The 16,053-nt window shown below is 41.7% G+C and overlaps 1 protein-coding gene across 2 annotated transcripts in view; it reads right to left on the bottom strand.

Moving 5' to 3' along the window:
- The window catches only part of syndig1l (synapse differentiation inducing 1-like), a 30,663-nt gene that overhangs the window by 12,951 nt on the left and 1,659 nt on the right, over window positions 1-16,053 (bottom strand). For both annotated transcript variants that reach the window (XM_031866022.1, XM_031866023.1), the window contains exon 2: window positions 9,858-10,547. In XM_031866022.1, the coding sequence (XP_031721882.1) occupies window positions 9,858-10,382 (525 nt within the window). In that variant the 5' untranslated portion in view covers window positions 10,383-10,547. The remainder of the gene's footprint in view (window positions 1-9,857; window positions 10,548-16,053) is intronic.

Below are 16,053 nucleotides of genomic sequence, written 5' to 3'. Positions count from 1 at the left end.
AAGAGGAAAATGCACACCACAAACACAAATTACTGAACACACGGAATCAAATTAAAGCACCCACAGAAAATAATATTGTCCTTTCAACCATTTCATGAAGCAAAAACAAGCGTTTGAGATTACATAAATGAATCGCTGTACTGTGCAGCCACACAAAGGTAGAGGTCTGGATGCTGAAATAACCTACTTCACAACCAAAGGGATTCAATTACTTGGCTGAATGCATATGCAAAGTTAATGAGCGAATGCCATTAAAGATGCAATACGGCACAAAAAATGACATTTTCAGTACATTTACTATCCTGATAGAGGAGAAGTATTCACTGGGAAATCACAAAAACTAAGCCCAAAGTCATCTCATGGCTGCAACAGTGTCCTAGGTCCATTAGAAAAACACGCCTTTTAAAAAGGGAGCAGGCGCACATCATTAGGATCTGTGCCCTTTTTAATAGTCCCTTCTCATTTAATTAAATTTCTAGAAAAGATGGTGCATGCTCACTTTGCATAAGTGTCATCTGCAGGTCATCTGGCCTCCCTGTCTGTCGAGACGCAGTTCTAGCCAAGATAATATTCAGTCGCCCCCTGTGCATCCTAAAGCAGCATCAGTGCAATGTGTACAGTATGTTGCGCTGATGCTGCATTAGGATGTACCGCGGGTACTGTATCTGTACCCACGATCCAGCGATGCAGATGGTCATGTTAAGTTATTCCGGTGTAGGAGCCCAACCCCTGGTTGTGACTAGGGTTTTGTGTTAAGGGTTTGTAATTTTAAAGGCAGTGTGATTGAGTGCCACCAAAGGGGGGCGGCTGGTAAAAAGAAATACAAGCTTTACCGTGCGCTTAATAAGAACCCTGTGATTTACACAGTGCCTGGACTCAGCAGCCCTACGAGGCCCACCACACTCAGGAACCTCAGAGGGACACTCTGTCACAGAGTGTGCGATCACAATGATAAAAGCCTCGTCACGATGCAGTCCTCTCAAACATGTATTGCAGTCGTCGGGGGGAGATGTGCTACCTGTGGTGAATTAATGAACAACATATTTGTTATTTCTCTCTCTCCGTTGCCCCGTGGCTTCCTGTTGACAGGTGTGCAATTTAGGAGGGTTGTAATGAGGCTACAACATGGGAACACCACTCATCACGCTTGGTGTTGTCTTCATGTTCTGCAAACAAGTTGAAATGCACAAGCAAAACTGTGTTGTGATGAAATCAGGGATTAAATCTGACGAAAATAACAAGTAGTTCTTGTCCTATGAAACCAGAATGCCTCTTGTATATTCCATGTTTATTTAGAAAGAGTTGATTGGGCGCCCTTATGGCCAATAGGGGTTTAAGGTGCCAATTGTCTGTCCAGGGACCTTCCTCGCATGTTCCTCCCAACCTCGCTCTACCCTCATTTCCTATCACCTCTCTATTGTGTATCTCTTATAAAAGCATAAAATGCCCTAGAGACAAACAAAAAAAGCTTTAAAACTTTTTTTTTGTCGATAAAAATAAGGGTTAAGCTCTTATAACCCACAGTCCACACATCAATAGTGTTTTAATCAGGCAGGAGCACATTATGTACAAATGAAAGAAACTCACACATCACCCAAAAGCTGCAGATGGGACTGGATTAAACAATCTAAATATCAGCTTTAAGACTGTATTTCCACACAACAAACACCAGATCCAAAGATTTTAGCTACAGTAGAACTACAACCTTATGTCGAGTTAAATGTCACTCTGACTGAGTTTAAAGCATTAGAGTGAAGCTGCTAGCGTCTATAATTAAGATGGCAATCGATTAGCCTGTGCATATAGCCATTTAATAGGCTGTATTATATATTCACACCCAATGAGAAGGTGACCTACCAAAGTAATGGAGAGAGTGGCTATAAAGCTAAAAAGCAATGTATTGTAACAGCTGACTGATTATACATACATCTCAAAAATAGCCTCATCTCCCCGAAGTTTCTTTTTGAATAAAACAATGTTATTACCATGATGTTTTAGAGTATGTTGAGAAAAGAGGGATGAGATGTGCTCAGATTTCAGACTTTCTTAAATGCGTTGTAAACACCTCATTACTGGGTACCCTAATGACTGCGGATGCAGGTGTTCACTTGATGTAGTTATGTGAACAGGTGTGACAATGGATGTATTAATAGTGGAACGGGGCCCAGCTTTTTGTGCTGCTACCTCCCGCTCACTCTGGGAAAGTTATAGACAGGAGACAACCAATCAACCTGCACCAATCACTATAATTGCAACACAAATCACCCTCACCAGCTTCCCACCTGGGAACATTGCCAACTGTGGTCCATGGTTAAAGAACTGCTGCCGGCATTTAATCCAAAGTCTCTGCGTTGGTGAGCGATCGCTTTTTTCCCAACACCATTTTGTTGAATGTAGTGTACTAAATTGTCTGTCTCTGGTTGAATTTGGTCCTTAAACTGTCAGATACTCCTGTGTACTTTTATGGATCATATCTTAAATGATGTTTCAAAACAGTGAAAAACAGTGTTTCCGAGTATTCAAGGTCTAAGGGAGGGAGTGATCGATGATGGTCATTCAAATGGCATTAACGACATATGCAGCGTAAGCTTTCATCATTTCCCTCTGCACAATGCCCTTAACCCCAAAATTGCTCCCGTAGCTGTGCCTACGGTGTAGAAATGTGATAGATTCTGAATTGTAAGTCGCTTTGGATAAAAGCGTCTGCTAAATGACTGTAATGTAATTTCCTTTACCTTTCTGGAGCCACAATGTGCAGCTTATGATTTCTGTAGCTCAGAGAGACGCACCAAACCACGGGATGAATATCCCCGGTTAGCAGAGGTGAGCAAGCTTTAAAATCCAACGGGCAGACTCACTTACCGCTGAATTGAAATGATCCAAGAGATCGGTTTGTCATTTACTGCGAAATGAGAAATGGGATACCTCTGAAAGATTGTATGACACAGGCTCATATTGGGTGCTGGACCCTTCAGGAAAGGAACAATGTGTGTGCACTGAACCGCAGCATGACTACTTTGTAGATTTAATGAAGGCGAAAGCTCATGTCCCCTCAGATTTAGTGAGAACGGATAACCCCTCTAATCAAACCTGGTCTGATTTAAAAGGCTGCACAGGTGAGGTAGAGGGCAGTTGGAGATATAATTATTTTAAAACTGATCTATATATTTGATTTCACACCCACGCCCATGAAGAATTAGCACTCCAATGCCTGCGCCGAAAAAAAAGGGTTTAATCAGAAAAGGTCAGCAGCGGCCATTTTTATTGAAATGTTGCAGAGTGGCACGAATACCACACGTTCAAATTATTATGTGAATATGAAATGGACTGATGAATGCAAATTTCAATCACTGGAGATGGTGTAACAGATGGCAGACAAAAATAAATGGCGAGTCTTATCCCCTGCTCAAGTGCGATTTTTGTTTATGCAGGGGGAAATACATGTTTCCATTTTAATGGACCGAATACATGACTTGAAGATCAAAGCATTGTCCTCGTATTTATTCCGCTGTAGCCATTACATGTATTTCCATTCATTAGTTACCTCTAAGTAAAATAGTTTAAATTGTCGGTGGCGGAGTCCGTCATTCCAGTAATCCAGAGAACGGAATATCTGGTTATTTTCAAGAGGAAGCATATTCAGGTATGTACATCCAGTAGACTATTTGAGGGGGGACAGAATGACTGCTCAACGCTTACCTTGCATGGCAGCTGGATTCTCGCGATGTTCCAGCTCACGCGAGAATCGCCCCATCACATAACACATGCGAAATCCATCTTTTCAGACTTCAAGTAATGCTCATGTGTCTGGTAAGCCAGAGCACTGACCAATTAGTGTCAATAGCGCTTGACAACAATGGTGGCTCCTGAAGAGATTAGCGTAGATGCTGCAATAGCATCATTTGTATCAGACTTGGAGAGTAGCTCTTTATTGCTAGAAGAGCAAAGAATGACATTGAAGGCTTTTTCACTCTTCTCCCAGCTGGCTCTGTCAAGAGTTTGATTGACAGGTGGTTTATCCAATCACCTGCCAAGTATTTTCAGAAAATGCTTGCCCTTTTCCAAACCGTTTCCAATGACGGCTTCTCAGATGGTTCTGTGTAACAAACCATCTGGTGGATCAGATTAGCTCAAAGCCTAAATCAAGCCTACATGATTGATAAACATTTCAAAAGGGAAACCGGGACTTGTATTATAGAGAGGAATTCAGCATTACCAACCGGTGACCAAAGGTGTTGCCAAATCAACAAGAACTGAAATCTTAAAGATTATAATTTTAAAAGGAGTAGTTACAAACAAAGAAAATTTATGATATTCAAAAATGTGTGGTCTGCAAACCCAGACACTACTGAGGATACAGTCCAGCATTGGAATCCCATTAAGATCGAGGTAGATTGATTCCTGCTGGTTCATTAACTCCAGTCAGCTCCTCAATCTGCATGTACCAGCACTATTCACAGGGCTGAGTGGTTTAAACTGAGGACTTGTTCAGCCATCTCTGGAACTATACTCTGCTGTTAGATATACCAACTTTACCAGGTGTGTCCACATATAGAGTAGAAGAGCTACTACCTGACCCGCAGGTCCACACTGGCGAGCCTCCGGGCTTATAATGTTTTAGCAAGGAGCAACAGTAAGTTTTCTCCCATCAGCCAGGACCGTCACTGCATCTCACAATGTCAGATCAATTAAAAAAACGTCGTTGGGTCACTTGCAAAAAGATCTCTTTTGACACTTGACACTTTTAACAAGACCTCAGTTCTTTCACCTCCTACTCTCCATGATCATTAATTGCATATAGCAATACACACAATTTAGTTGTAATTTTTCTGATTCTACAGTCGGACATTAAAATGAGTAGAGCGTAAAGCAGCAATCTGTCCACGGCTCACAAATGCTACCTTTTAACTGTCAGCAATTTGGACGCTGCGGCACTGACATAGATCGAATCATTGTTTCATGCTTGAGCTATAAATACAGATTTGCTTCTCTTGTGTCATGCTGTTTTGGCATTACATTTTTCTTCTTTTTTGGACATGATCTGATGTGCCAGGGAGCAATGCGACTAAGAGGGAGGCGGAGACAGAGGGGGGTCCACTTGGCAGACCTCCAGTGCTCATTGTGCACTTGTTAAGGCTGGAGCTGATAAAAGGAGACAGATTAGGTTGTCTGGGTTTTCCCGACACAGAGGCCTCTAACATGGAAGGACTTTCCCTCTGTTGTTAGGCTTGTCGGCCTCTGAAGGCAAAATTCTCTTGGCTTTAATCTTCTACACGGAGGGCAGAGTGCACGACTGCAACCTTGCAGGTGTGAGCGATCCAGCCCCTTGCCTGAGGGCACTTCAGCAGGGCCACGGCTTATTATCATTGGCCCTCTGTTTGTTAGACTGTCTTAATAACTGCAATGCTGTTTTCCAATATTCCGCTCAAACAGAATACATGCAAGTTAATGAAAAAGGAGGAAGTGAAAGTGGTGTTACCTGAAACACGTCTCTTCCTGTATGATTGAAAAGGTAATAAAGGGAATTGTTGTGTTATGTAAGGCAAAAATAGGTTCTTCACAAAGGGAATGCATTTGTTGAAAGACTTTCAGTGAATCTTACAGAGGATTGATAATTGGATGTTTTTGGTGTTGGGATAAAAGGTTTGCCGTGTGCAGCTAGTACTGAACTGCAAAGTGAGAAGGAGAGGTTCAAATCATAGGAGGATTGCACATTTCTAAAGTGATACCATTAGAAATATCCCTGTTGTTTCTTATCATGCACCTTCAAGTTTGAAAACAAAGACAAATTTAAATCTCCTTGATGGAATTTGTCTACTTTACTAATCCCCCCCGGGGCTATCTGTAATGTGCTTTGATAATTGGAGAATTGCTGTGTTTAATAAAGCCATTTAAAAATAAATTCCTTTATTTCACCGCAGTAGTTTCCCCCTTTTCATTTTTTTTCGTGATGAGTTCTGAAAAGAGCAAACGTTTAATATCCGCAAGTTACAGAGACAGGAGAACTAGAACATCTTGTACCGCCTTGAGTTAAGGACCTTCAATGAATTAATGAGGATTTAAAGCTTATTATTTGACACAGTTTCCCGTATTTGTGTGCAACACCTGGTGAGCAGTGGCATTCCTCCGTAGCGGTCTGTACCTCATAGAATCTTCTGATACTTCCTGACACCAAGTCTTCCTCCAATTCTTAGCGTGGTTGACAATAATAACTCTGATCGCCGCAATCCTTCTAATATGGCAGGTTGCATATGGAACTGTGTGTGGGCTGCTGTATCGACCTGTGAGGGACGTGGTTTTGTTTGCTGTCGGAAAAGTTTGCTGATCTCAAAGAAAGCTACATCAGGTAAATCAGCTTTCAGACATTGACACTATTTTCATCTCATCTAGTTGAAGAGTGCTGACGAAAACCTTTCAGATAACGTGTTGTATGCATTTGAAATGGCTGTATCGCTCCACATTGCAGGATTGGGATGATTAGTGATTGGACCCAAACTCTTGTTTTGAGCTGAATCAGGCAAAAGCCATCACACCCCACTGATTCCTTTATTAAATCAATATGACTCACTAAGGATGAGCTGCATAGAAAGAGAAACGGACAAGATAGGGGGGGATTTAAAAACTTTGAAAGACGCAGTCGGCATGTGGAGTGTGAAAAAGAAGCAGCGGTTAAATCCCTGAAAGATGTCCCTACAGGCCTGGTCACACCAAAAACAGCTAAATTTAGTGATCAATGTCACACAGATTATTTAAAAGGCGATACATATTTGTAGCGAAGGACATATTGATCTGCAGCATAAAGATGTACTTTTACTGCCATCATTCCAATAATAGCAGCAAATGCTGCCCTCTAATATCATTGCTCTCGAGCTGTCAGTGCCTTATAATGTTGTACCAAGACACTTGCTGTCACACTGTAACCTTAATAAAAAAGAACAAACATGAGAAATCCTGCTGTGCAACAACCATCTTTTCCTAAAAAACAGAGCTTCTTAAAAATCCTCCATCCACTGATTTAGACACAAAATCGCTGTAAAACTACGAAGAACTGAACAGTTTATATTATACCAGACAATTGCCTGAGTATAAAGGCATCATGTTCCATCCCTTTGTCACATTCACAACCTTCTTCAATCCTCCTCTACCTAAATCTATTTTCTTCTTCGTACCTCCCTCGTGAAGAGGAAAAGAGAGTGGATTCTTTTTCAGCTCAGTTGTGCTTCAGAGTTTTTAAGTGAAGGTTTTTACGAGATAAATTCACTATTCTGCATCTAAAACGCTGCACATGGACGACCATGGTGAATGTACGCCGGTATTTGTTAATAGTTGGAATAACACAACTCGATTAAAGATTAAACTCAACACACACATTCTCACAAATACAAATGAACACCAACATCACACTTTTACAAACGGATGCAAATTAAATTAAATCAAACTGTTCAAAACTTCAGCAAGAATAATTGATTACACAGTGAAGAAAAATTGCATGTGAACTTTGACACCTAAAAAAAATGCAACGATTTTAAGTGTTTTGATTCATTACAGATGTTTCATTTCACCATTTAATTGATAACCAATAGATTTGCGTAATGAAAGAAGTTGTTGTTTTTCCTTATTATGTATTTCCATTTGTTCTCTGAACAATATCCCCACTGTTACATAACATAGAAACATGAGACTCTGTTGGATAATGTCAATAGGTTTATGTTATGGCCAACAGTTTTATTAATTTTAACTTTGTTTCTTCGGACGGATCTAAATACTACAATACCCACGAGCCTCGGTCACCGCTGCCAGGGAGAAGTGAAGTGATTCGAGCTGTAGATTGTGATTTTACTCCCTAAACTAGCTTCCAATGATGAAATGTACCCCGGGAGTCATAATTCATGTCTACTTTGAGACTTTTGTGTTATTTTTTATATAGGCTTGTACCTATCTTTTTTTTCTAATCAAATAAACAAAGAAAAAATATATTTTATAATGTAGTTTTGAATCTTTTTGATGATTTAATCAGGAGACATGCATGCCCATCCAAGGTGTAAAAGTGCCCGAAATGTGAGTCACATAACCATGTCTAAATGTGCCTTTTACGTTACGGTAGCAAGGGCTCCCTAAATAGTTCCTTTCAAGTTTGTAACTCTATTACAACTTAAGTTTCAGTCCTGTTTAAATGAAGCATTTAGAGTGTTCAGACTAAATAAGATGCATCAAAATGAATTCAAACCTTCACATTTAGCTGACACCTGATGTCCTTAAATCAACAGCACAAAGATTACAATTTAGAGTGAAGCAAAGAAATGTACCTTTTGTTGTGCTGTGGATCAATGATTTCACATGCCGGTCCTTTTTCTGTTTGTGTATCACGCACGGTCGTGTGGGCAACGTCAAGCTGTTCTGCTGAACACTCGGTGGCAGTAATGTGCAAAGGCAGCGAAGAGCAACAGTGCAAACGACAGTGGCAAACATGTATGTGAATATTACCCAACTTTAAATAGTCAGAAAATCTTCATTTATCTTTATTAATGCATCCAACATGTTTGTTAGAGCTTGAGGATACAATCAATGCGCTTGTAAACAGAACCTTTGTTTGCTTACAAGAAAACTCCACGGGGCACCTTCAGGCTAATTAATATTATTACCAAACAAACCTACAACATTATACATTTACTCTCAATGTGTGAGGTACACCTTGTGGTACATAATAAGTCCCACTGTGAATTTTCCTCCTTGCATCTCGACGCTGGCTGAGGGGAAAGATTATGCTTTTCTAACAATGTGTTTGTTCATTTGTGAACAGGGCACGTGTTTAGATGAACGATATGGTAATGTGTGGACTTAACCTTTAAATGGCCAAGAGGAGCCTCCAGTTGGTGCATTAGTGCGTACAACATGTGCATTTTATCTGCGTCCACCTACGTTTACTAGTGAAAGAGAGCAACGGAAGGAACATTATCTCTTTGCATTAACATTGTATTTCTTTCTCTAAGTGAAGTTAGCGAAGAACCATGTTTTCTTTTTTTTATTCATGATGTGAAATGCACTGTCTCTCTGCAGAGCCCCCGCACTATATGTATCCATGTCACGTTGCATTTCAGCAGCTACATGTTTATCACAGCGATCCAGGTTAATTCTAGCAGACCCGCGGGTGTGTGGCAGTCGGTTCATTGGGACACTTGCAGGACACTGGTTGTACTCAACACCCTATTCCGCCAGTCCAATCCCCTAAATCTTTTAGAGTGCTTTGTGCTATTGGCCACGCCAGTAGAGTGAAAACTACTGTAATGCTGAAGTACTGTAGCTTCTAATATCCCTGGGTGAGACCAGCATGGGTGAATTTTACTAGAGTTGGGAATTGAGGCCAAGGTCAGTGGATCAAATGGGATTTGTGGTTAGTAAAATGTCAGTCCGATCCAGGCGTCGAGCCCAATCATGTGATGATACAAGTGTGCTAATACCACAGGGATACAAGCATGCTCGCTCTGTCTCTCAATTAACACAAACACACTGCAGGCGCTCGGACACCTGGATGGACGGATACGTCGGCCTGGTATGGAACGTTAAGATCACACAAGTTTCTCACTGACCCCTAAAGAAATGAACCTCAACTGCCATCAAGTATCTTATGAAACTAAAACAACGTTCTGTATGTCTTTGATGGTCCGTACATTGCTTTGGATGATGGCACAAGCACAAAACTCAAGGCTAAGTGCTACATACTTTACATTTTCATTTTAAATGGCCTAATTTGAAAATGAATATCTCAAAAACTTTCTATTCACTGCAACAACAAAAAAAAAATCCATTCTGGTCAAATGGATTCTCTCATTATTCCACTCATGCATTTCCTCTCTTACCTCGTACTCCACGTACTCCTCCTCCTCAACGTCATAGGAAACGGTTTGGATCTTGACGTGTTCGCCGTCCTCCAGCAGCTTCGCCTGGGGATCCTCGGTAGCAGGCGTGTCCGCCCCCGCCGCGTTGGACTCCTCCTTTGCTTTCTTCTCCGTGAACGTGGTCTCGCAGCACTCGCTTTTGTATTCCTTAGCCTTGATGCTGCCACTGTCCTCCTTATACAGGATGAAGTTGGGCCTGTAGAACGCCTCTACCGCCAGGTGCAGCGAGGTGGCGTCCAAAAGCTGCTGAGATTTTATCTTCCCGTTGGTATTGTAACTACCTCCGCTCACTACGTTGCCGTTATTCACCTTTCCTCCTCCTCCTCCTCCTCCTCCTCCGCCTCCTCCCTCGCCTCCTCCTCCAGCAAAGTAATTAATAATGTTTTCCTGGTACTGGTTGTTCGGGAAGTCGCCCCCATAACCGTTGACCATGTGCTTACTGTTTTTGTCCAACAATGGGTTCTGGAGCTCACTGAGATTCTCCATAGCAACAGCTGGTTAAAGGGTGAGCGGGAGGAGCTTCTCGGTGATGTTAGCTCTCGCTAGGGGGAAGTAAAGTGGCAGGTAAAAGAAGACAGGGTGTGCTCCTCAATGGCGTGCCTTGATGTCAGTAAAGAAGTTAATGGCATTCAGCATTCAGCACTCACAGATCTAGAGAGGACACAGACAGAGACGGGGAGATTTTTTTTAGATTCGATTTAAAAACAACAACCAGAAGGATGATTTTATTTGACATCTACCAGCAGGTCACAGTTTGCCAAACACTTGCTCTCGCATTAGATCAAAGTTCAGCTGTCGTTCCCGAGGCAGCAACAACTATTACAGCGTCCCGCCTATCAAAAGCTGCACCCTGCGGAGGATTCAATTTAGTTTAATTTGCTTCCTTACTCTACACACATAAAGGCGCAGACTCACACCTATACACCACGGGGCACAGCAGCGTTGCCATCTATTACAATATAGTTTCATTATTATTGCTCATTAGGTCATATGATCGAAGTTAAAAAAAAGATTGAGAATTAGCATCAACAACACAGTTGGCACATGGGCATATTATTTGTATATTTGTATTGTAATCAGTTATGATGGTAAGTTAACTGAGATGGCCGAATCTGCCTCATTTGAATGCATCTAATGGCGATAAAGATGTGAATCTTATGAGCAACACCTAATTAGAATTGAGCTCTTGATAATTGACTTGAAATTGACTGCTGAAATTTTCAGAGGGGGGAATTTAGACCACACAAGTTCAGATGAATTCTATACATTTTAAGACTAAGCATTCAGTAGTTGTGAGTAGACAATTATTATGTTCATGGGAACATTATCTAGTGTGCGGAATCTTATTTTTTCTGTCTTTTAGACAATTATTACACCTGACGGAATATATGATTTGTGATGATGTTCCCGACTCCCACGGCTGTATACCAAGATCTACTCTGAAGTCAGATTTGTGTTATTATAAACTTGTATTCAAGTAAGGACAACTGAGGCTCATTGACTTTGTTCCATTGTTCACCGAAGCAAAGATTGACCAGAAGTACACATTTTGCCACAGAAGTAGTGAATCATTATCGGTTGCTGATAGACTTGACATCTTTTATGGCCGTTATGCTTCGATACATTTCCCCTTTCTAATATGATATTAGCCAACAATTATTTCTGGCTGTTTGCCACAAAGAGGTTAGGGCCATGAATAATCTCAAACTGCCCATAAATGTAAACCAAAGAAGCACAACCATACATATAGATGGTTACATCCTTTAGTAGTTGCATAAATAAGCCCCCATTGATCAATCTTTATAATACTGATGCAAACCCTACAGCAGAACGTTCATATTGTCTCTGGGTGTCTCTAACACAGAGGACACCCTGTGGTGCCTTGCCACCTGATCCATAGGCTTAGATCAGCTCTACATTTAAGACTCAAAACCAAATTATAGACTTATTTACCTACCAGCTTTCTCCAAGTTGCAAAACAATAACCCTGAGTTGTCTGGTTCTCAGCTGTCCCCCTTAACCTTTGTCTGATTAATCGGCGTTTCAAATTGAAATGCCCAAAGCAGATTATTTCTTGGGGTCCTGACCCCAATCGTGCATGTCTGGCTTACTGCACTATTTCCAAATGGTGAAAGAGAAGGTATTTCTAATCGTAGACGACAAGATTACACATAATGCCAAATAGCATTGTGCTGATGGGATATGGATAATAGCTTGTTGGTGCACAGGTTAATAACTTGTACATTAATCATCTTGTGGACAATTCAGGGTTTTTTTTCTTTATCGTTTGGTTAATCATGGTCAGAAACCTCTGCTGATCCAGCAAACAAAATATTCATCTTTATTTTGATTAACCTTTCAATTCTGTGTGATGCATTCATTTAAAAAGAACAGACATCCACTATACTGTACATGGCTTTTCACGAGAGGTTCAGGAAAAAATATCAAGGTCTCCTCCTTATTTCAAATTATTAAGCTCCATATTACATGATGTTATGGAACTGTAGAGTAGTCTCCCATCGGACAGAAGGAAGAGACTGACCGGCCAATAACCTGCAATGTGCTTCCGTCCTACTCTTCCTTTATGTTGCATTCTCTGTCAAATAACGGTTTCACTCCCGTTTTAAACTTTCATTATCTCCGGCAAGCCTGTGGGGAGATGTGTTCGGCCGCGTGTGTGTGTGTGTGTGTGTGTGTGTATCAGTCTGTTCACGGCTAATCTTGCATACTACTAGACCCATCTGCTTAATAATTCTTTGTGCTCATTTTTTGTGTGATAACATTTTATTTGTATTTAAAAACCTATATTTTATTGACAGTTTTCTACCATCATTGACTGCGGACTCCTCACTCCTCTGAACCATCACCATAAGTCATAAACAACTGCTTTAATTTGCAAAAGCATCTCTGGCAGTTGTCTGGGCTAAAACATTCATAGACAACCATAGAAAAGTTAAATTTGGTCTAATTTTGAACTGGAGCATCTGCAGATTAATTCCATTGCCGATATGTTGTGATCCACTAAAGTTAGGCGCGATACAAGATGAATACATTTTCATTTCTGTTATCTTCATCCCCATCTTGACTGTAAGGGAGCCGGGAGGGACAATTGTGTGAGATTGAACTCTTCTTTGGTTGGGAGGGGAGAGGCAGACACACCTGCTGGTGGATTGCTGCACTCTGCTGAGAGCACTTTTCTTCTAGTACAGCGTAATAATCACTTGCTTTTCAAATTCCCTCACAAAAGTTATCTCATTATCTCGAAATCTCTCTTTCTCGTCCTCAATTACCCCAACGTAGGATGTTTCTGTTTGCTGTACTTTTCATGTTTTCTGGCCCATGAATAAAACACCAGCCCCACGCTCCCAGGCTTCCTAAAGCTCAGTAAGCACCGGACGGTCAACAAAGTTTTCATAGTTCCTCCCCGTTGGACCTCCTGCGTCTGAATGTGCTGACATTGATGTTCCACACCAGTGCGCCCTTTGGTACCGCGTATAGCTCCAGTTATCGCAGGCTCATACAGTTCTTGAGTCGGCTAAGTGAAAGTGTGAGCGCTTTACGTTATGAAGAAATTCTCATGAAAAACTAAAGATGAGCAGCTGTTGAGGCTTCCATCTACTTAGGATGCTGTCGCTGCAGCTTTTCTCCGCTGGGATGGTTGTTGATACAGGTTTGAACCATGTGTTGGCATCTGCCTTGATAAAGTCTCCTTAAAATACTGATGATTTGTTGCTGTGATTTAATGAATAATCAAAAACTATACTTGAACTATATGAACTATATTTTTAATGTGTGCTGCTTTCCAATAATATGTTCCATCTGGGTGTCACAGACGACATTTACATAACGCACACTTTTTATCACAGTTTTTAGAATGTCAGAAAGCATCATTTTCAAATCAGAGGATGGCGACTTAAGCTGAAGCGGCTACAAATAGCGTTTTAACATCAATAAATCACTACCACATTAATACTGAAGCTCCGCTGTGATTACCATAATCAAATGAGACAGCCGCCACAAGGACAAGCTACTTCTACTGGCTTCTACGCCACAGTTTAGATTTGATGGTGGAATTTTGCAGCTCAAACAGATGTTGCTTCAACAACACAAGAACAGGATGTTGCCGTTCCAAAAGGACGTAAAGATTTCAGTTTTTCCACAGTGGCAGACGGTGGAGCATAAGCCAAAAATCATCAATTTGTTTTCTCTTCAGTGAGCAAAAGGCATCAGGTATTGCAAACAGATCAATGCTAATGAACTCCCTCTCTCTGACAGAGAACCAAACCCAATGGCTGTCATGCGTATAGCCTTAATAAGTGCTCTTCCAAGAGCCCACTTTCCTGTTCCTGCAACTGTAACACTCCTGCTCTGCACAAAGGCTGCGAGCTGACAGCGGATTACTTTTCGTGTCATTACTTAGGGATGCTCTGAGAAATCTTCTTGGTGTTGTCATGCTTCCAAATACGCTGCTGCCGTGTTGCTGGTGCAGCGAGCGGCTTTTTTCCCCAAATGGGAATTTAAGTGTGAATAAGCTATTTCAGTGAGAGCTGAGTAATGTAGGACATCAGCGGAGAGTCATAGAAATAATCACTGTTCTGCGTGTTTATGTGTGCGCACATTTGTTAGTGGGCGTTTGTGTTTTGTGCCTGGACGGCTGCGAGTAAATATACGTGTGTACGAGTGGGGGGGGGGGGGGTTTGGGAGAGAACTAGAGAGTGACAAAAGAGAGACAGGGAGAGAAGAGGTGACGGAAAGAGAGAGAGAGATCATACTTATATGGGATTCTCCGGTTGAATGCATTTGGGCATGTTGGTAGACAGCAGCGGCCGGGAGGCGTAAAGAGCTGGGAGGTACAGCTGAAAGCGAATGAGGCAGAGCAAACACTGTTGTGAGGAAAACAATCCAGCATGACAGAAGTGGCAGAAGGACAGGCCTGTGTGCTGCTGTGCTGTGTGAGAGAGGCCAGAGGTGTCTGACAAAGGGGCTAATAGATTAGTGAACAACCTGTAAGCATCCAGGTGCGCGAGGGTCAGAGTGAGACCGTGGCATTGCCAACATGCCAGCCACGCTGATACGTCTGCGCGCGTCAACCCCATTAGACTCCAGTCAGCACACTCTATTTCCCTGTGTCAGCCTGTTGCCAATCAACTTAAGACCTCTGACCCTGAAGCCGAGAGCGGGTATTATCAGCCAGGCCTCGAGGCCAGCTTGGCGAGATGCAGCTGAATACCAATGTGTCTTATCTGTCGGCCATGTTTACCAACCCATTTCACCCGGGCTGTGTCTCTCACAGCTTTCTTTTCCTGGATGCCGCATGTGGAGATCTGCTCACTGCACTCGACAACAACAACTTCATCTTTCTGTAATTTCATTTTGGGAGCGGTGGCTGGCATATAATGTGCATAATAAGATAATGCCAGGTAGTTATTGATGATCGCAGAACGGGATAATGCATGAGGGCTCATTGCAGAAAATGCAAATGCATCCCAGAGCACATTTGTCAGTGAACCTTACCCCCTGGTCTCAGCACATGAAAGTCCACCGACAGATTAAGCAACAGAAAAGGATGAAGTGAGTAATGGGCTTATAACCGTGTTGACTGATCCTTTTATGAACTATTATCATCAAAGGAGACTGTGTAAAATGTCATAATCCACTTAAAATTAATCTGAATCCTATTCCTGTGTCAGCAGTCACTGCTGAAAGTCTACCCTCTGTCTGCACCGTCTATCTTCGGAGCTGATAAAGCATTAAACCCTTAGCAAGGAACCTTCCACAGAGGAATTAGGACTCCTCTGGACCCTTGTCTCCCGCTACACTCTTATGACTTGACTTAGTGTTTTCCACACCTCCGTCAGACGTTCCTTGATGTGTAAGTCCTCCATTGAAAATCTCCACCACATGTTTCAATAATTCAAATGGGTTGATGCTGTCAATAGGAGCCATGTACAGTATTGCTAGAATGATTTGTTGTTAAGTGAGAGGCAGTTTCTGACTAAATTGTCTTAATTGCCTATTGAGCATGGTCTGCAGTAACTGATGGCAAGACACCAGAATCTAGATTGTGATTTGTCTCAAGCATTAATTTGTTAGTTATTCTGTTAGTATACAGATAGATAGATAGATAGATAGATAGATAGATAGATAGATAGATAGA

Source organism: Anarrhichthys ocellatus, unplaced genomic scaffold (genome assembly GCF_004355925.1).
Source record: "Anarrhichthys ocellatus isolate YVR2014 unplaced genomic scaffold, GSC_Weel_1.0 scaffold34, whole genome shotgun sequence".
NCBI classification, from domain to species: Eukaryota; Metazoa; Chordata; class Actinopteri; order Perciformes; family Anarhichadidae; genus Anarrhichthys; species Anarrhichthys ocellatus.
This window is presented reverse-complemented; position numbering and strand designations above follow the sequence as displayed.